General features: G+C 42.1%; 2 protein-coding genes across 4 annotated transcripts in view; both read right to left on the bottom strand.

Annotated features, from left to right (window-relative positions):
* The window catches only part of fer1l4 (fer-1 like family member 4), a 37,203-nt gene extending 20,500 nt beyond the window's left edge, over positions 1-16,703 (bottom strand). The window contains exons 1-20 of the mRNA XM_037766122.1: positions 16,521-16,703; positions 12,460-12,515; positions 9,539-9,627; positions 9,341-9,440; positions 9,151-9,245; positions 7,966-8,010; positions 7,536-7,700; positions 7,329-7,389; positions 6,659-6,790; positions 5,651-5,713; positions 5,451-5,535; positions 5,197-5,365; positions 4,781-4,961; positions 4,408-4,594; positions 3,731-3,810; positions 3,285-3,410; positions 2,982-3,048; positions 2,237-2,340; positions 1,816-1,924; positions 925-1,153 (exon numbers count right to left, since the gene is read on the bottom strand). Coding sequence (XP_037622050.1) covers positions 925-1,153; positions 1,816-1,924; positions 2,237-2,340; positions 2,982-3,048; positions 3,285-3,410; positions 3,731-3,810; positions 4,408-4,594; positions 4,781-4,961; positions 5,197-5,365; positions 5,451-5,535; positions 5,651-5,713; positions 6,659-6,790; positions 7,329-7,389; positions 7,536-7,700; positions 7,966-8,010; positions 9,151-9,245; positions 9,341-9,440; positions 9,539-9,627; positions 12,460-12,515; positions 16,521-16,599 — 2,222 coding nt within the window. The 5' untranslated portion in view covers positions 16,600-16,703. The remainder of the gene's footprint in view (positions 1-924; positions 1,154-1,815; positions 1,925-2,236; positions 2,341-2,981; positions 3,049-3,284; positions 3,411-3,730; positions 3,811-4,407; positions 4,595-4,780; positions 4,962-5,196; positions 5,366-5,450; positions 5,536-5,650; positions 5,714-6,658; positions 6,791-7,328; positions 7,390-7,535; positions 7,701-7,965; positions 8,011-9,150; positions 9,246-9,340; positions 9,441-9,538; positions 9,628-12,459; positions 12,516-16,520) is intronic.
* A 1,221-nt stretch (positions 16,704-17,924) lies between these two features.
* Positions 17,925-21,200, bottom strand: part of cpne1 (copine I) — a 30,629-nt gene continuing 27,353 nt past the window's right edge. For 2 of the 3 annotated variants that reach the window (XM_037757899.1, XM_037757983.1), the window contains exon 16: positions 20,498-20,659. In XM_037757899.1, coding sequence (XP_037613827.1) covers positions 20,516-20,659 — 144 coding nt within the window. In that variant the 3' untranslated portion in view covers positions 20,498-20,515. The other variant, XM_037758052.1, reaches the window with a different exon arrangement.

Genomic DNA, 21,200 nt, shown 5'->3' on the forward strand with positions numbered 1-21,200 from the left:
CTCACACTCGATGGAAGCGGGCTACCATGCAAGGTACTGGCCTACCTATCGGGAGCAATTGGGGTTCAGTGGGTTACTCAAGGGCACTACGTCAAATGATCGAAGCGCCAAAACTGTGATTGAGGAAGACCCACGCTAGCTGCCAAGCAACAGCCAAGGAGGGGTTTGTGTGTCCCTGTGACCATGGAGCTGTGTTGATGGGGGCAATATCTCCTGGTAGGAAAATTGGTCCCAGGTGAGGGGCCAGACTAAGAGCAATTCAATGTCTACGAATTAGGATCTGCCCGATAAAATGTCTGGATTCGGGATTCTGGGGCTACCTTCTGGATCCTGGCCTAGGAGCTCCTCTACCTGCTCCTGGGGGGTGAAATCGGATCCCGTCAAAGGTTGGAGAAATGAAAACAGAACGGGTCATGTTCAAAGCTTCTATTGTATAAGCAGCTACTTAACAGTGAAGAAAGCTGCCGAGATTGAAGAAGGGCAGAAGGACTGCAGCTTCGGTAGTCGCAGAAGCAAAAGCTCGGGTGTGGGAGGAGTTCAGGAAGGTGACACTGTTTAATAGCTCAGGAAGAGGGAGCAGGGCTTAGTTCTTGGGGTGGGGAGGCATTTTGAAGAGCTCCTAAACATTATTGACATGCCTTTTGTGGAGGAGGCAGGGTTGGAAGTTCTAGTGGAAGTCTTGGTGGTGGAAAGGTGTCTCAAGGACAGTGTCTGAACACACTGGAGATCTTACCTATCCCATCTAACCTGGCAAAGTTTTGGAATCACCCAGAGGTAGCTGGATGATGGGGCTGGAGAGAAGGGTGTCTCTTATTTGGCCACCTGCCACCATGACCCTCAGCCGGAGAAGCATTGAAAAATAGATGGATGGATTGTGTAGTAGTTGTAGGTGCAGTTACCTGTGTGGATGCAGTGGTTACATACTTGTCATACTCAGTGGACTGGAGTCTCATGGCAGCAGACACAGATCTGTTCTCAGATTCGAGACTCAGCACCTCCTCTCTGTCCAGCTCCTCTTCTGACTCCAGCAGGCCCTGCACCTCCTCATGTAGATCCTCCCTGCTCCTCCTCAGGTCATCCCTGCTCCTCCTCAGCTCCTCCCTGCTCTGGCTCTTCTTGGATCCCCCGACCCCGACTGCCTTCCCATAATTCCCTGCCAGAAACAGAACAGCTGATGGAGCTCAGGGGTTTGATGTTGGAAATTACAAAAGTAGTAGTACACCTGAACCGCAGGTAGCCAAAGGGGTCTGGCTCAGCAGTGGCCTAAATCTGGCATCAGGTGCTGACCCTGGCCCAAATGCACTAACTAGAACTGTTTTTTAATCAAAATTAGCCCTAGTCCAAACCATACCCTAGGTTGTGCTCTGCACGATTATAGAAGATTGGAAACAACATTTCAATAACGCGTGGGCTGGAAAGCAGTGGAAAAAGTCCTTGAACTGTACAGATTAGAGATGAAACAAATAGTTGATTGATCGATAAGTCAATCTACAGAAAATGAATCAACAACTATTTTGATAAACGATTAATCGTTTCAGAAAAAAAGAAAAACTCAAATGTTCTTCAGTTCCAGCTTTTGAATTGTGAGTTTGCTACTTTACTTTGTCTTATGTTATAGTTAATTGAATATCTTTAGGTTTTGCGCCGATGGTCGGACATTTGAAGAATATTACTTTTGTCTCTGGGAAATTGTGATCACTATTTTCTGACTTAAATTAGTTATCGAGAAAATAATCGTCAGACGAATCCATAATGAAAATAATGGTTAGTTGCAGCCCTAGTAGAGATATCCAGGACAAAGAATACACTGTTTACCTATGGAGAGTTCAAAGGTCACCGGTCTGGATCCTACAGACGGGTCCACCATGGTGACTTCAAACAGAGACGCGAACAACAGAAAGTCCTCACTCTGTCCCAGGAAACCCTGAGGACGAAAAATAGGAAGAAAAATCTGAAAGCTGCAGGACATCACTCTGTTTTCTACCTGAAACACCTCCCCATCTGCAACTCTGTCTTGTTTGCTTTGTATTGGATAGCCTTCCACATGGGCAGATAATATGTAGTTATAAATGTATTTCTGTAAAGAAAGGTAGGAAGAAGCCCAAACAACATAATCGTTCATTCCAAATAGTCAATTAAAGTATAAATTATAAAAATGAAATGTTGCTTATTCTGAAATATTAGACAGACACAACCAATATGTTTCAATAATGATGATGGTGGTGGTGGTACTGACCTCAGGGAGTGGGTGGATCTCCTCAATCTCCACGGTAACAGACTCCGGTACCTCAACTCCCGCCTCCCCTGACTCGTCAACCGCTCCACTGGCAGACGTAGATGCTACCGCAAATAAAATAAAACAAATTGATGAATAAACTACAAATACATGTGGAGGTCTTCAACCAAGTCGTCCAAGAAAAGGCCTGTGGTCCGACTCATGTGAGTCTGTAATATTATGATCAACACTGACAGTGACTGTTTATGTTCACAGCAGGATTTTGTTACACTGCCCTTCTTTAGTAGCTGAAGTATCAGACATCACTGACATTTGTACTTTAGTAAAGCATAATTTCTTTATTTCAGCATCCTGGATGAGACAAATCATTTTAAAAGGAACTGTAAAATCTCTCCAAACTACAGTTGGACTGAAACTCAAACATTGGGAAATCCTCTGTTTTGCTGCCTTACCCTGAGTCAGTTAATGAGATAGTGAGTCAGAAAGCTTTGTGAGTTGTTGTTGGAACGCTACCAGTCTCCCCCTGCTTCCAGTCTGCATGCTAAGCGAGGCTCAACATGCCCTGGACCTATCTCTGTACTGGACATTCAGAGATGAAACGGATATCCATCTATGTCCTTGAACTAAAACATTAAACTGGTTCTCCTTTCTGTTTCACCATCATTCCTAAATGATGATAGGAAACCACACCATGCACTTTAAAATGTTGGTTCTCATTTCTCCTGCTTCTCCTCAGTAGACTGACCTTCCTTATTCTTCTTCTTGCTGCTCCTCTTCTTCCTCAGTCCCAGCTTCCCCAGCGCTCCCTTCACCTTCAAGGACATACAAGAAGGAGTCACGTAAGAGTCAGTGAGGTCATGTGAGATTTGACGAGGTGATGTGAGAGAGTTGCTGAGATTTTATTAGATATTGTGGTTGCCAAATTAACAACATCCTGACTCCCATGAAACATGCAGCAGGAAAATATCTGCTAGAAAACTGATGTTCTGTCCTGGACTATGGTAATTCACACTGTGATGTTACTCTTATAACAATAAGTAGGAGGTACCTTTCCCAAGGCGGCGGTGCTTGTTTCTGGGGTGACGGCAGCAGGGGAGGAGTAAACCTCCACGCTGAGAGTGAGGAGGATTCGACCACGGTAGAAGATTCCTTCACCCAGACCCTGGTTCAAAGACTGGCGAAGAGAGAGGGTTAAGCCACTAGAGGACTTTCAAATCTTAACTGATTTTAAAAACGTGGGAGAGCACCGACAGAACGATAGATTTACAGATTTGTAATATTTTATAGACTTATACTTTATGCTAAGCTAAACAGCTTCTGCCTATAGCCTCATATTGACCATACAGACAGTGTATGTATGGTGTATGGCCTCATATTTACCATACAGACAGGAGAGTGGTATCGATCTTCTCATTCAGAAAGCAAATAAGTTTTTCCCAAAATGTCAAATTATTGCTTTAAATGTTGGGTTTGATTTGGTCGTGTCTGGTTTACCTGGTGGACGTCTCCGAGGGTGGAGTTCTGAGGAGAACCGTACAAGTTCACCCAACATGGACCGAAGGTGGGGTTAAACCCTACAAAAAGACAGATATTTCCCTGTCACCATAAATTCTCAAAGAAAAGCTGGTATTCAGATAATGGTAGAGTCTGACACAAACAAGTAAAGGCTGGTCTCTATTAAAGGCTCATAATGTTCAGCATAACGTAGATAATGTTCACATATCATTTCAACAAAGTTGTGTCACACCACTCCACTAAAAACACCTTTTATTTTCACACTAACACTGTTTTCTCTCACAGATTCCAGTTGCTTCTACTTACTTTTGATCGCAGTTAAGATGCTGTCAATTAAACTCAACGCCTTCCTTCACATGTTTTACATTAACAGCCCACCAGGATAGGGAGGAATAACTGTATGTCCTTTGAAACACTGAAAGGCTTTTAATGGTAAGTATTTGAGCAGGAGGTGTTGAGGTGATTGATGGTAGCGTAACAGCAATAAAAAAAAAACTGAAATATGATAAAACATACTTATAAAACAGAGTTTAGAAATAAAAGTCTGTCTCCGATATAAGACTGTGTCAGATAAAGACCTGGTTCTCTCTGCAGGTGAGGTCTGATGTTTAGTAGAGTATCATCAAAGTAAAAGGAAAAAAAACAGTGGGTCGTACCATTCCTGGTGGGGTCAGAAATCTGCTGCAGGTCCAGGTAGTGCGTTGCCAGGGCGATGTCTCCCATCTTCGCGTCATCGAGCACCTGGATTCTGATCCGCTGAGCCAGAGGAGGAAACTGCTCAATGAAGGAGATCTCCTCATTCCAAACTGGATAGCTGGTGGCGCTGGCAACCGACGTCTCCCCCTGCAGGCACACACAAACACAGTACAATTGGTAAATCTTCTGATTTGGCGACTCCTAGTTGTAGTATCAAAAGACATATAGGACAGAGAATAATTTTAGTTTCCTCAAAAAGGTTCTTGTTGCAGGCTGCTACCCCCTGGAGGAGAATATATATTACAACACGTGTATATACACATGTCTGCGTACCTGTTGTCCAGCGAATGTCACCTGTACGTAGGGATCAATGAAGACCGTCCGGTCAGTGGCCTTGGACATCTTGGCCATCAGCCCTGCCTCCATGGTGGGCAGACCCTCGGCTCTGTAGATCCGGACACGGAACCGAGCCCACGGACGCTCAGAAGCCATGCCACGAGGAAGCAGCAGGTTCCTGCGAGAAAAACACAGTGTCAGAACCTGGAGCCGATCGCACCAGCTGTTTAAACCTAGCCTCAATATAATGTAATGTTTTACTAAATGGGGTGCGGAGGAATGGTGGCCCACACCTCATTTTTGTCAAGGCCCAAATCATGTTTTTCGGGCCATGCCAATTCATGACTTTCCCCATTTTATGTGATCATAGTAATGATAATATGATGATGTATTCAAGATGTGTCGTTACTGACTTTTCTATGTCGTCACTGGCTCCAGACGAGGAGGGCGGTGCCAGACTGGGCATGCTCAGAGCATCTCCCTTCATCAGCACACTGATGCTGGCCTTGACGTAACCCTTGTTCCCTGACCTGGTGTCTGCCGGGTCGGTGAGAGGAGCCCACTTCTGGTAGAAGCGGTGGTCTAGAAAGGTCGCAGAGAGGTCAGATGTCAGTGAGTATGGTACAGCATCTCGATCAGAGTGCTGCAGTGTGAGCAGTACTGGTACCTGGCTGGTTGTACACGGTGGCGAGGTCAATCTTAAAGGATCCAATGTGGGTCATCAGGAAGGCCAGAAGCCGCCTGTGGAACACCTGAGAGGATGTGACATTTACAGGTGTTCACTTTGACCACGCCCACATCTCTCACCATGGTAACAGCAGTAGAAACAGGAGTTAAAAAAAAAAAACTACACAGATTAGAACTGACCTTTATCTCTATGACTTTATCAAAGAAGGTCTGTTGAGCCTCCTGAAACTCAAACAGGAAGTTCTGAAAGAGGAGAGGAGATAACCTGTTAACAATCCGGACACCCGGCCAACATACTGTCTTTCAGAGGTTGTATGGGGCTCAGTTTTAAAGATAGAGTGAAGCTACAAACATATGAAACTAGATGAACTAAGGCGTCCATTGGTACCAGCCATGTCATGTTAGCTAGTCGGGAAGGAGGCTGAATGACGTTACAAAGTTAGGCTGAAGAGGAAAACTGGCATGGCCATTTTCAAAGGAGTTCCTTGACCTCTGACCTCAAGATATGTGAATGAAAATGGGTTCTATGGGTACCCACAAGTCTCCCCTTTAAAGACTTGTCCACTTTATGATAATCACATGCAGTTTGGGCCAATTGTATTCATGTGGGATGATGTTAGTCCCCATAGCATTTGTTTTGACCTCACTGTATAAAATGACATGTGGTGACCTCTAGGATAATCACAGCCTCATGAAACTTTACAGCCACAAACTAGAGACCTAGAGCATCTCTAGAAGATAACCCCCAAGTTCTGAAAACATGCGAAAACTCTCGCAAGACTCACTGCCCGACGACCTATCCTAACTTTAACCATTCAAGGTCAATACCTAACCTTAACCATTTCACGAGAGTTTCGCAACTTAGGGATTACCTTTCAGACACGACCCATTCAGAGGAGGTATGGCTTCCCTAGGTAGATTGACAATAACGGGGTTCCTGAGCAGTTTCCAGAACAGAAGTGCTCACCGTCCAATCGCTGAAAAATGTAATTCTTGCCAAAATCTCAAAATCTCAAAAGTTTTTGAGACCAAATCACAGCATGGCTTTTTCTATGGTGTTCCTCAAGGTCTCGAGTGGTAAACAAAATTGTTAAATTTAACAGCAAATCTGTGAAACAAATGGTATCAATGGGGGTTACTATATTCTACTGTACTGTACTCTACTGGACTGTCTCCTCTCTGCAGTACCTCATTGTAGAAGGGGCAGTTGGTGGATTTCTGTGTCGCTGTGTGTTTTTTCTGATCTCCCGCTCTGATGAAAACTGCAGGGCTGATGTTCACTCCAACCAGCCTCCGAGCCTCCAGGATGTTCACATTCACCTGCGCACACACACACATCAGAGAAGTTAGAACTGAATGAACCCTCGCCACTCAACCCATATCCGTTGGACAGGGCCTGTGGACTGACAGAAAAGGGTGGTTCGCGTTGTCAAAGGGGAACCAGAGGTTGTGCTCCAATTATTGGTGAATTGGGCTGCTGGAACACAGTTCATGTGAGTCTCACAAAAAAGTGGCTCAAAAAGAGATGTGCCGATCTATGAATGCATTCAGGCAAAGCATAGAGATGTTACGAGGTAAGGGGCAGAGTAGAAATGTTTTTTTTTAAGTTAGCTAGACATTATCTCAAAATTGTAGACTACCTCTCAGCCTTGGTAACGTGTCCCACATTGTCTGACACAAACATACTCTTTGTCCCACATTTGTTTTGTTGGGATGTGGTCACCCTACTCAGGATCCTCCAGGAGTAGCTCGAGGATGTAGCTGGTTAAAAGGATGTCTGGTCTACCTTGATTAGCCTGTTTTCACGGTAACATGAACCCGGACAATCGCTCAAAAATGGATGGATGATTGAACTCACCTGGAAGCTCTTGACACTGGGTGTCGCTGCAGCAACATTTCTGGACTTCGGCCTGCAACGACTACACGCCCACACACACACACACACACACACACACACACACACACATATTGTTGACAGCATATCATAAGCTGACAGAACTCAGGTAAACAAACAAACAAACAAACAGACAGACAGACAGACAGACAGGCAGTAAAGTAACCAGACCTCAGCAGAGGAGTGAAGATGATGTCGGAAGCCTCCAAGTCCATCATGTCATAATCAAAATCATCATCATCATCATCATCATTTTCATCCCCAGTCCGGACCAGGCTCCGCCCCAGACGCCGAGCCTCTCTATCCAGCTGACTTGGGCGATTGTCATTCAGCTGACTGACGGGGAGAGGGAGAGAGAGAGTAATGAATTGTTTCCCCCCAAAATGCTCTGTGTTCTTTCTGTAAGAAGTAGAGGGTTGGGAGGATATTTGGTTCAAGGGGACGAGGATTACTGTTTGCGGTTGTTCAGACTGGAGTTGGATTCTTGGTGTGGCATGTCCGATATTTTGGCCGATATTATCTTTTCATAGATACATCGGCATCGGTATCCAGTATTGCTCTAGCTAAGAGAATGAATGTATAAAGTTGTGTAACTTCTCACCTTTCAATGTCACCAAATCCTTCATTCTCGATGACCAGAGCTGATCTGAGGATGAAGGAAGGAAGAGAAAAGAATCAATTGTTCAGTCGGGTCAGAGCTCCTCTGCTGGTCAGGAAGTCTACAGTAAGTAAGGGATAAAGTACAGCGAGTCCGTCATTGTTGTGAAATAAACCCCGACCCGCTAGCTGTACATTATCCCGCTTATTACACGGCTACTTACTTAAGAAATCAATAATTTTATAAATATGGTCTGCCAGAGTCCGACATCAGAACTGTGTCCATAGCAATGGTCTGTTATACATAGCAACGGTCTGCTATAAAGAAATAACAGACCATAGAACGCAATGATTGACCAATCAGTAATTTTCTATAACACTAAATGCTGAAACCCTCTCAGTGTTTGTTGTTTGTGGGGGGGGGTTAATCTCTTTTCTCAGAGTCTAGTTAACAGTTTCCCCTGCTTCCAATGTTTGCATTAAGACAGGCTAAACATGTCCTGGTGCTGCTTTCACAAAGACAGACTTTGACTATGGTTTAGATTAAACTAATAGTCAGACTTCAGATGGACGTACAAATGACTTGTCTTGACTATCTTAAGTACGACTAATTTGCCATGAATTTTGGGTAAATTAAGGTTGCTTCCAAAATTCCATAACATGCTATTTAGTACGTTAAAACAATATGTGAGGGCGCCTGGTTAGCTCAGTTGGTAGAGCGGGCGCCCATGTAACAGGCCTCAGTCCTGACCGCGGTGGCCAGGGTTCGAATCCGGCCTGTGGCCCTTTCCGCATCCACTCTCTCTCTCTCTCTCTCTCTCTCTCTCTCCCCCTTTCCAAGACTCTATCCACTGTCAATAAAAAAATTGGTAAAAAGTAACTTTAAAAAAAAAAACAGTATGTGAGATTTTTTTAGTATGTCCGAAACCTTAGTATGAAACCAGTAGTACGTGAATTGCATACTATTTCCGGTGAAATATTACAGTGTGCAACGCTGGCCACTCCAGCGTCATAAATATCCCACTATGCAATGCAGTAGCGATGACAACGTTCATAACAGACGTTGGTGGACAGCTCTGTAACATCAATAACGCTCCAGTTTCTCCATCCACACTACACCCAGAGACTGTTGTTTTTACAGTTTAGTGGAAAAGATGTTTTCTGGATCAGTGTGGACACGATCTCTTACTCATCATTGTCTTCGACTTTCAGGAATTCTTGTCCCTCCCAGCTTCCTGCTGTTCCCTCAACCGGATGATACCGAATGTCCAACTCGATGTAGATCTACGGAGAGAAGAAGAAGAACCCAAAGTGATGTCAACCAACATCAGCGATGTCTTATGCAACAAAGAGTGTGTGTTTGTGTGTGTTGTCCTTACATCAGTCAGGCTGTAGTTGGCATCAGTGAGCGGTTCCCGTAGCAACAGCCTCCCTGCGGTAACAACATGCTGGAGACTGACGACCAGCTTGCCGAGCAGTCTACACACACACATGCACATGTTTTTAGTGTGACTGGCATGAAAACCATATGTGTTTGTGTGTATACATATTTGTGTGTGTGTGTGTGTGTGTGTTACCTATTGGTGAAGACTTTACTGCAGTTGTAAACACTGACGGACAAAACTTCATCTCTGATCACTCTACCATAGTGAGGCCAACGGAAATGCTGCACACACACACACACACACACACACACACACACACACACACACACACACACAAACACACACGCTTAATTTATATTCTGAAATGAATTGGGAAGAAATACAAGTAAATACAAAATATATTTTTTAAGCTTTTTCTGAGCTTTTAGTCATATCTCACAGCCTTCCTCAGCAAATGGAGCTAGCTCAAGTGTCACATGACCTTAGTACGGTCACATGATAACAGGTGTCGGATGTGAATGTCCTCTTTGAGGTTTTTTCCACCTTTGACCTCTCCCATATAAACTTTTTCTCATGTAATATTGAACTAAAAAGTCAAACTAAATACACACACATTGGGATCAATTTAGAGTTCAATGTCTTGCTCAAGACACTTCAGAGCCAGGGATTGAACCACCAACCTGTGATTAATGACCAACACACTGAGATACAGCTGCTGTATTAACACAAATCTCAGGCAAACTGTTAACTTCCATTAGAACAGAGAACAACTCAAACTAGAGCAGGAAGAAAGAGACTATTTCTGTCTTGACACTGGCTTTTTTCCTCTACAAGCATTAATCACCATGTGCTAAGTTTAGGCACACACACACACAGACGCACAGACCGGGTCACACCTGGAGAACAAACACCGGTCTGACTCAGAGGAACATAACTAAACATAGAGCTCACTGCTGTGTTCACGTCATGCGGTGGTTACTGTAATTACATTATCTGACCTGTCGGCAGTGATTCTGTCAACAAACAGGTGGTGATGTAGTGGTGAAGCGGGTGGAGGCTTCTGTTTGACAAATACAGTTTGTTCTCCCTTTGTTAAAATCACATAATGAAGTTTGTTTTCAGGAGAACCTCAAACTTAGAACCACAGAGTCTCCTGATCATTCAACGCAGTCTCACGGCAGTTTGTGAAATAGTCACGAAATTGAATCTATTTGATTCATGCAAATTTTTTTTGTGACGCTCATGCACGACTTACAACAACGTATTTTTCGTGTGTTTTCCTACAAATGTCCAGCAACACGTGATACACGTGTCAATTTCCACTCCAGTCTTTTCAAAATAAAACTACTTTTAGTTAGGTTTAGGAAAAGATCAAATTGGTTAGGCTTAAGCAACAAAACTACTTAGATAGCTTTAGGACAAGATTGCGGTTTGGGTAAAAATAACTCGTTACGTGACAAATAAATCAACTCTGACTTTGGTTTCAGACAGAACACCAGTCTCTTGGGCAAAAGTCCTGTGTTTTTTGACCAACTCGTCCACCTCAACCTCCTCCCTACAGGGCGTTCGCCGCTCTTTATACTTCCTTGTTCGCAATTACTTGGATTACATACGAATTGATTTCATGCTGACCATCACGATCATTGATCCAAACAGTACACCCCTGTTCTGATCATAAGGTAGAAATGTTATAGTTTGGTCTGTACAGCTCCAGACACAGTACCCATGAGCCTCAGCGGCCATTGTTGTGTATTTGTATGTTGTGTTGTGTTATTGCATATATCTAGACAGAGATGGAACACCCATTGAACTACATGGATGGCCAATTTAGCCGGTTGGTCGACCACTTTGGTCCAGACTGAAATATCTAATACAATTATCAGATGTATTGCCATAAACTTTGGTTCACACACTCATTTCCCCTTCAGGATTAATTGTAACAACTTCCTTCCACTTTTCATCTACTGTAACACGTTCTCATACCAACTCGTCACATACCGCCCCTTGGCGTCACGGCCCTTGGCTTCACGCTATTTTCGTCATCAAAACCACTATAGTTACCCTTGGCGTCACTTTTTGGATTACGCAACAAAACCACTATAGTTAGGCTTCCGAAAGAACTACATGGTTGGGCTTAAAACTACTACGTTAGTAAAGTGAAAAGGACACTGAACGTTGTGAAAATGGGACAGGAACAAACAGCTGATTGTAACGTGAAAGTGAAACTAATGCACGGGTCACGAACAGCGGCCTCCTGGATGAAAGCTTTGTGTTTGCTGGACTCATCCACTTCCCATTGAAGAGCCTTTCTTATAGGTAGTTAAAATATTTTTTTCTGCTGTGCCTGTCTACAGCACTGTATTGCTTTGCTCCGGTGCCGGTGCTCCTGTCTGTTTCTCGATGCTGGAGGCGTGCCGAGTATCTCATACAATGCCACTTCAAAACACCCAAACTATCCCTTTAAGATTCATCCTCTGGGGACCATGAATGTCTTTACAAAATTTGATGACAATCTATCAAATTTTTGTTGAGATATATCAGTCTGGGTCAAAGTGGTGGACCGACAGACTGACATTTCCATCCATAGAGCTTCTAGTGTGGTAATTCCTGTGTTCCTGTGTGTGATTCAACAGCCTTTTTTTGTCTTTGTTTTATATCTCCAGGATCCCCGTGGGGCACAGTAGAATAAAACAGATTCATGTTAACTGTAGGTGTGTGTGTGTTGAAGGAGCGGCTGTGTGAGTGTGTACTGTAGGAGTGGTACAGTTTCCTATCAGCCCCATTAAAATAGTTTAAATCTGAAGCAGACAAACAGCTACCGCTACCTACCCACACACGCACACACACACGCACATACACGATAAATATGATGAAGGTCATGTGATCTGAAATCTCAGCGGCTCATCATCCTCACAGCTGCTTCCACCTGAACTGACTGTCTTCCACTGACATCCCATTCACTTCAATACAACCAAAATCTAATTTTAGACAGCAGCATCTAGTGGACATAAAAAGAACTGAATGGTTATAATGATGACATCATCTGATCGGTTCTGAACATGTCCCCCTGTCGACCAGAGATCAGATCAGATCAGTGACGTTGGTTTACCAACCTCGTTGAAGATGGCCAAGTTCTCACACTTCAGGGCTCTGGTTTTATGGGTGAAACCTGGAGGACAGACAGACAGTTTTACCATCAACATGTCCTTAAAGGTGAACTACACCCATTTTCAAAAATCATACATGTTAGTCCTGTTATCTCAGACAGTCCAAAAATATTAATAAACATGAACAACTCTCTCCTAAATCCAAAAACTAGAGTGATAAAACTCAAACTTGTGATGTCATAGGGTATAAAGTGTGGAGCTGCTCCATAGACAATGAACTGGGAGAGATGTTCTAGATGACACTGAGAGCACACGGGAATGATCTGAGTATATGGGAACATGTTCTGCTTCACAACTCGCAACACTACAAGAGAATAAAGCTCATTTGGGTATAAAGAAGAAAACAAACATTCTGTGGGTCCATAAAATCAGTCTCCCATTCATTGTCTATGGAGCGGCTCCAGACTTTATACCCTATGACATCACAAGTTTGAGACTTACTTCTCTGGTTTCTGCTGGGTTGCTTAACCTATAATATATATCACAATTTATTAGATGATTTATGTTTTATATTAATAATCAAGAATCTGCAAAGTAACCAGTAACTAGCGATATCACATAAATGTAGTGCAGTAAAAAGGAGCGTGAAATGGAAATACTCAAGTAAAGTACAAGTATCTCATAATAGTACTTAAGTACACTACTTGAGTAAATACTGCTTCGAGGTGGTATCCTGAGCTAAGTGTATCCCACAATTCATCATGGTCTACTACACAACACCAGTTCAGTTTGCGCAGATAAGCTGGTTTTAAGAGTGACAACAATAAACAGAGATGAAGAAGTCGCTATTTATAACATTTTAGATTCAGCATGAATATTATTATTATTACGCTGTGCAGTTTATGGCAGGAGCTTCACATATGGTTATCACTCGATATCAAAAACCTATTCTTACTTTTAATCCATCGCTTTGTATACTTGAAGATAAGACTTTTCTTTTGTATTTAAGAAACTTATACTCAAAGACTGGAAATCCACATACCCTCCCACACTACTACACTGGAAAAAGATGAATGTCTTATCATTTGAAAATGGAAAAGACAATTGAAAAGAACAAATTAACTCAATTTGAAATCATATGGGGAGAAAGGTTGAGCTTGTTTGTTTTTTTATGTGGTGTGAATGTGTAATTTTGAGGGATATGTTACTTTCTTAAACATGTTATCAGACAAAACTTTCAAAATAATGTTATGTCTCTTTTATGTACAATACGTCCTTCTATATAACTCAAGTTAAACGGAGAATACCAAGTTCTGCCTTCCAACAGCTGATTTTTTTCATTCGAAAACAACAAGCTGAAGAACTCTTTTATACATCAGTATATCCTGCTGCTAAACCGAAATCAGAGTGCCGCTAAATTAGATCTGAATCCAGAGGAAATAATGTGATATGTTCAATTGTCATAACTGTTTAAATATGTTTTGTACATCTACGAAAGTGTCATATGTGTAACTATAGGCTGTTTAACCTGTATGTAAATTTCTTGAACGGAACTGCCTCAGGATGTAAAATTAGTTTCAGTGTAAACTGACAAAGTTGTATCGTATCGTCGTTTATATCTGAAGGTGCTTATTGTTGTTTTTTTACCATCACCTGAATGGGACTATAATACTGTCTATGTGAGCCTCCTTATTTGTTCATTATGTGGAAATTAAATGAAACCAACAAAGATATGAGCTCAATAGAGCCTGTACTTAAACCCAGCCTGTCCCAGTGAGCTCCACACGTGACACGTTTGCAGTCTTAAAGGAAAGATTCACATATTTTACAGTCTTAAAACATCAGGTGTCCATTTTCCTTCTTGTGATTATTCCTCCTGTTCATACTGGACATTAAACCTGCAGTAGGCAGTATACTTTTGGCTTAACTGGGCAATATTCGAAAATAACCGTTCAGCATATTGTAATTCAAGTGTTCTGAGAGAAAACTGGACTTCTGCACCTCCTCATGGCTCTGTTTTCAGACAAAATCTAGCTCATGACAGGAGACTTTCGCTCTCTAGTGTTCCTATTGGCTGTTCATTCAATGGAGGCAGCTGTCAATCACAGCTCGCTAACTCCAATCAAACGGTCAAATTAGGCAGCGCTGATCAAATATGAATCAATATTCTGTTACGTTAATGCCTATTTCTCTCCTATTTCGCTCCGGCTGGTGGGCGGTGCTTGGTATTGGATTCATATTTGATCAGGGTTCTCTAGTTTGATCGAAGTTCGCAAGTGATTGAAAGCTGCTCAGAGACGGCGAGGCTCCAGCTCGGCTCGGACTGGTTGTTGTCCTCCGGTCTGTGAAATCTTGCAGATGCCATTAGGAGCACCGGAGGACACCAGAGATTAACTGTCTCATGCACTACTGTCAGGATATAGTGACCGTTTTATAAAATAACTTCTTTTTTTTTTAAATCATATTTGCTCCAACCTGCCTACTCCAGCTTTAAGACATCCCTTCATGACATGCTTCCAGTGGAAGTGTTGGGGGACAAAATCTACGATGGAAGAAGTTGGATTATATTCAAAAGTTAGTGTCTTTTCAGCATAAAATTCCCTCTTTGTGTTTCCTTGCTGAGCTGCAGTGGAGGGACACTAACTCATGTCTACTTTTCATCCATTACATCCACTCAAACATCAGCAGTAATAAATACAAACAACATCACATGACTCTGTGTTGTTGTTCCACACAACACCCTGTTCCAGCTGGTGAAACAGACATGTCCCCTCATGCATCAGTTTTAGTTACTTTTAGGTACTTTCAATTTGATGCTACTTTACTCCACTAGTTCCACATGAGTTGAAATACTTTGATTCATTACTTATAGATTAAACTACCTAATGAGGTAGTTCCACATTGACGAGCTACAACAGTAAAATGTTCAATGTTAATGTTTGTCATTAATGTATCAATGATAGTAATCCACTGATGTATATCAGAGCCGGTCCGTTGCATAGGCGGTGGTATAGGCGAATGCTTTAGGGGCGCCATCCATCCATAAGGGCGCCGAAAATGAGGGAAGAAAAACTAAATCTAAATTTATAACTTTTTCTAATACTATTTTAATACTATTATTTCAAAATATTAACAAAAAAAAGCCAACAACAACATAACCACCAGCTAAAATCTGGTCTAGGGCACCAAATTGGTCAGGGCCGGTTCTGATACCCGACGCAAAGCGGAGGGGTCTTGAATCTCCCTGAAGGGGTTTATTTCACAACAATGACCCGCCAGCTGTACATTATCCTGCTTATTACACGGCTACTTACTTAAGAAATCAATAATTTGGGATAAAACGGTCGGTCAGAGTCCGACATCAGAACTGCACCCATAGCAACGGTCTGTTATACATAGCAACAGTCTGCCATAAAGAAATAACAGACCGTAGAGCGCCATGATTGACCAATCAGAATCGAGTATTCAACAAAGCCGTGTAATAAAATAATATAACCACCTGAAAGGAGACTTTCTTCATAAAGAATTCTTACTTAATACTAATGTACTTATATTTATTTTTGAAAGCAGTACTTTTACTTAAAATTAAGTTGTTTTTTTCTACTTTTAAAAGGATCTTACATCAGTGCCTTGAGGTGGAAGACGTACTCAGATCTTGTACTTGCGTAAAAGTAGTAAAGGTGGGGCTAGATTTAATAACTCTATATACTGCGGGGTAGCTTGTGAATTTCCCTGCAGGGATCAATAAGTTATAATATTAAATCATAATTTATGTGACGATTATATGTTGTATTATTAAGTACAATATTTGCTTCTGAATTGTCATGGAGTATAAAAAGGCATAAAATGTATATACTCAAGTAAAGTACAAGTATCTCAAAATTGTACTTAAGTAAATGTACTTAGTTACTTTTGAAGCAGCCTAGAGCAAACCATGAAGACAATCCAGAGACCAAAAGTACCCTAAAGTCAGGGTAGTCCATATACTTTTGTCCGTAGAGTTCCAGCCGATATTAGAAAGACATTTCCTCCATGCGGACACGGAGAGGTGAGTGTGTGTAACTGACCTCTGAAGCAGAGTTCCACCTTTCTGTCATATCGTCCTGGCAGGTTGGAGACCTTCCTCAGAGTCACACTGATGGACATGATGATCTTGATAGCTGTCTATCTGTTCACCTGTCTACATCGTCTCTCTGCAGTCGTCTCATCTGCTCTCTTCTGTCTTTTCTGTTCAACAGTAGGAAACTAACTGCTGTGTGTGTTTTCTGTCCAACAGTGTGATAGGAGGCACCTGAGTGTGTGTGCGTGTGTGTGTACAGTGTGTGTCTGTTAGGGCAGGTCCTCTCTAATGTTTGAGAAAGCAAATAGAGTTGCTCAACTAGTTTCCTCCTTAGAAAACACACACACGCACGCACGCACGCACGCACGCACGCACGCACGCACGCACGCACACACACAGTATTCAGTAATACAATGTAAAAAATACTCAATTATAAGTAAAAGATCTGTATTGAAAACCAAAAGCAGCAAAATCAAAGTACTGAATTAAAGTTACTCTTTTCTTCATTAAGTCTGGTGTTTGTTTTCACTGACGGCTGTTTCTGTTAGCTAGAAGCAAAGAAGAAAACAAGGAACAGAAAGTAAAACAAACTGTTAACTTGCTAATTTTATTTTCAAAGCTATAAGTTCAAGTTTTTTCTACATATCTCCAATGTTGTCCCAGGCCATCCTGAAAAAACGAGTCAAATCTGGCACAATATTTCCCTCAGAGATGTAGAAGTATAAAGTAGTGTACAATGGAAATACAGTACAGTACTTCAGTAAACATACTTAGTTACTTTCCACCCCTGCTGTAGTAATACACAAGCAGTTACTTGGACAAACACAAGTTAAATTTAGGCTTTACGGCTCATATTCATATTTTCAAACAATGCAACGTTTCGTTTTTACATGAGAAACTGACGATGAGGACTAACTGATGAGTGTCTATCATTTCTATCTGTGATAATAACTTTGTATTCACCAAGTTCATATATAGCTGAGATCTGGGAACACGCTGGCATCTATAAAAAGACATCCAACAGGTCAAGAAACTGAAAATGAAAAGTTTGAATAAAGCGGAATGACCCTTTAAACAGCAGCAGCTCTCTCCACTGAAACATTAAAGAAACTTTTTTTTTCTTTCCCATTGTCTTTATTATTGTGTTCCAACAGGCAGCGTTCATACACACATGATGTTACTGGTTATACTGGTTAGTTAGTAGCAGTTAGTTGAATAAGTGAGCAGTGGAGCTGCTGGTCACATGATGCTGTGGATCAACAAACATTTAACAGAGTAAAGAGGATAAAAACTGTTTGATCACAGTGAGCAGGTGGGCAGCACTGAGGAGCAAAGCATCATGGGAGGTGTAGTTCTTTATCAAGATATGGTAAGGCAGCATTTTGTGATGGTTTTAGCCGCTTTTTTAGAAATTTGTACAACCCTTCTCCTTTACTTAATGACATTACAGCACCATGTGACCATGCAGCCAGGGTTGCGGTGACAATACAGCATGTTCGGCTGAACTCAGATCAGATTTCTATAATGATTTTTGTTTGTGATTCACATTGCTTCATTAACAGTCTGCTTAAAATGGAAACTGCTGATTTTTGGCTGAGGTTTCTAACATTAGAAAAAATTATTTTAACACTTTAAACCACATGTGAAAACAAATATTCCCTTCAACTAGAAAACACACATAAAACAAGTTTCTGGCAACGAAGAGGAAAAGAAATAAAGAAGATATCATGGCAGCCTGACGGGGACAAACTTCAATCTACAGAATCTGCTGCAGTTTGAAACAAACAAAACAATAGGAATTCATGGTCCATTTAATTAGTTTATATGGAAGTTTCAAGTACATCTCTTGCTTTTTGTCTACTAACTACTGTTTCCAGGGTCAAAATGAATTGAGAAGATGATCCTCTCTTCTTTCTGATAAACTGATTTTGTCAAAACATGTAAAGCTGTTAAGAGTCCGAGCCTCCGATTCAGAACTTCTCTGAAAACTCAGGAGATGTTTGAGAAATTAAAGACGAGTAGAAGATGCTCTAATATTTTTGTCTTCATCTCACCCTGTTCACACTTTATTTCCTCCGACTCCTGTCCCTCATTGGCTACTGTAGGAGGTTAACAGGAGTCTGTGAGCAGGTGACGGTTTCTGTTGTTTTCTTGATAGAAAAGTGGAACAACTTTGATCCAAAACAACCAAACACAAAGTGTGAAGCAGCAGACACTGTTGGCACCTCAGAGGGCAGACGGAGGACAAACAACTGGAAACATAAAACACTGCTTCAACTAAAAATACTCCACGGATATGTCTGACAAAATAATCTTCACTCACTTCAACGTACTGTTATTTTCTAGCTTTCAAGTGTTATTATTCTGTTCCCAAACACGAAGAATTAACTCATTTGCTAAAGTTAAAACAAATGTCAGCGCTACAAAAATAAACAAATATTTCACTTCAATAAAATGGACCCTGAAAATAAAAAAACATCCACAGCAAAGGTGGTGGTGATTTTAGTGGTTGAAAAAGTGGTATCAAGTTAATTCTAAGTGCAGATGAAACGTTGGCAATGACTCTTTAATAATGTTACATTAACTGTGGCTTTGCTGCAGTAAACAGGAGTTTTGACACATTTTGACACTAAGTGTGTGTTCAGGTCATTCCAGCATTCAGAGGACAGTCTTTGGTAAAGAAACGGAGCAGCTGTTCAGACAGACTCTCAGTGTGATGCTCAGGTCATGTGGGATGGAGGGTTACCACGGTTACGACTTCCAAATGCAAATGGAAACCAGAACGCTTCCGATACCAAAATCTTGTCCCGCTGCCGACAGATTCTACATTCATATGCAGATATACGTTTATAGACGTTACAGGGAGATGAATTGGTGACTCTGCTGACTGATACCCAAATTATGCTTTCCACATTTGATAGGGTTAATTCAGGATGAACGATTAACTGATGATGACGTGATGCGCTGCCTGACCTGTGTGCAATACTGAGGTGATCAAGTTTGGTGTGTTAACGGGCCAAACAAGAGTCGGGCCGTTTTAAGAAGGTTGAACACGGCTTGAAGGTAGAAATGAGTTCTGCGCTGGGAGCCAAGACGGCGGTATCAACAAACCACTGAGAGTCGTGCCAGAACAGTCTGGAAGCAGCATGCTAAGGTCACACAGGCTACACTAAAGACTACAGTAAAGCTGTAGTAAAGTTTTATAATAAGGCTATAGTAGTAAAGCTATGATAAAGAGTATATAATATCATTCATGATACAATATTCCAGCATTTTGTGCAAGAGCAAAGTGCTAAGTTTTGATACCTGATCAATAAAGCTAATCAGAGCCACACACACACACACACACATACAGAGCTGGTCCAGGGTGCCGTCATGGTAACATGGACACCACTGGTTACGGTGAGGTACCTGCAGCTGCAGTTCCCCTAATGTCCACTAGATGCTGCTGTGATAAAACTCTCACTGTATTGAACGGAGAACTTACAATACAGTTTTTACTCAACAGGTTCAGCTCTCGGGAGATCAGTGACCTTTTTCTGTTACTATGGCAACGATAATGGAAACAGAGTCTGTGTCCGTATGTGTGTGCGGCACTGTGATTGTTAAACATATGTTAGTAAAGGCATGTTATTTGCATAGTTAGTGTGGAAGCAGCAGAAGGAATCAATAATCCATCATCTATACTACATCATTATCAATCCACTTAGTGAGGAGAAAAATAAGAAAACAAAAGATATTATAAATCTGGATTAAAAAAAAAACTGGGAAGGGTTGCCCATGGCATCCTGATTGGCTGACAGCTGAATGCTGCATTGTGATTGGCTGAGATTCTAGCAACACATCAGGTTGGTCCCCTGAAGGGTGGTCGACTTTGTGGGTGGTCTGATCCTGGAATGAGATGCGGGTGGGCCTTTAAGGGAGGGTTTGGGGAGTGCAGGGGTGGTGTTTATTCTTTGGGGGTGGGTGTGGGGGCGGGTTTGGGGAGTGCAGGGGTGGTGTTTATTCTTTGGGGGTGGGTGTCGGGGCGGGTTTGGGGGTTGCTTTAGCTGGTTTAGGTGGGTCGAAGCCTCTCATTTTGAAATAAGAGACCAGCTGGTTGGGAACCTCGGCGAGGACAGACTGAGCCAGAGCCGACTGTGGAGTCTGGAGAGAGACAAAGAGAGAGAGAGATGTGTTGTAAATGCTTATCTGGAGCCATCGGAGGATAGGTCTGTTAAGACGGTCTTAGGGCCTGTGTCCATATAGCGTTTTTTTTTATTTTTTAAATGTTTAATTGTTCCCAATGAGGAGAGTATATGTGGCCACTCAGAGAAAAAGCACTGCACCTAGCGTCTTTTTCTGAGCGCTCCGCTTTTTTTGTGTGGCCGTGGTGCTTCCAGTTGAAAATATCAGAACTTTTCAAAAGCGTTAGTCACGTCTCCGTTGCTCTTTTTCAGGAAACCAATCATCCAGCTGGACTCCTCACCACGGTTACCGAGAAAATGGAGGAGAAGCTTATTTTGGCCCCGTCTATCCAGAGCTTTATGATATGTCAGACAGACATTAACCATATCAAAGACCAAAAAGCCCAATTGTTGGAACAGATCGGCAGGACACTGAATGTAGTTGGTGAGTGTTGTGCTGCTATCGCTGTACGCCTTGCAAGCTGTACAGTCAACCTCTGTTAATGTAGCGTTAAGTTAAT

Source organism: Sebastes umbrosus, chromosome 1, assembly GCF_015220745.1.
Source record: "Sebastes umbrosus isolate fSebUmb1 chromosome 1, fSebUmb1.pri, whole genome shotgun sequence".
Classification (NCBI taxonomy): Eukaryota; Metazoa; Chordata; class Actinopteri; order Perciformes; family Sebastidae; genus Sebastes; species Sebastes umbrosus.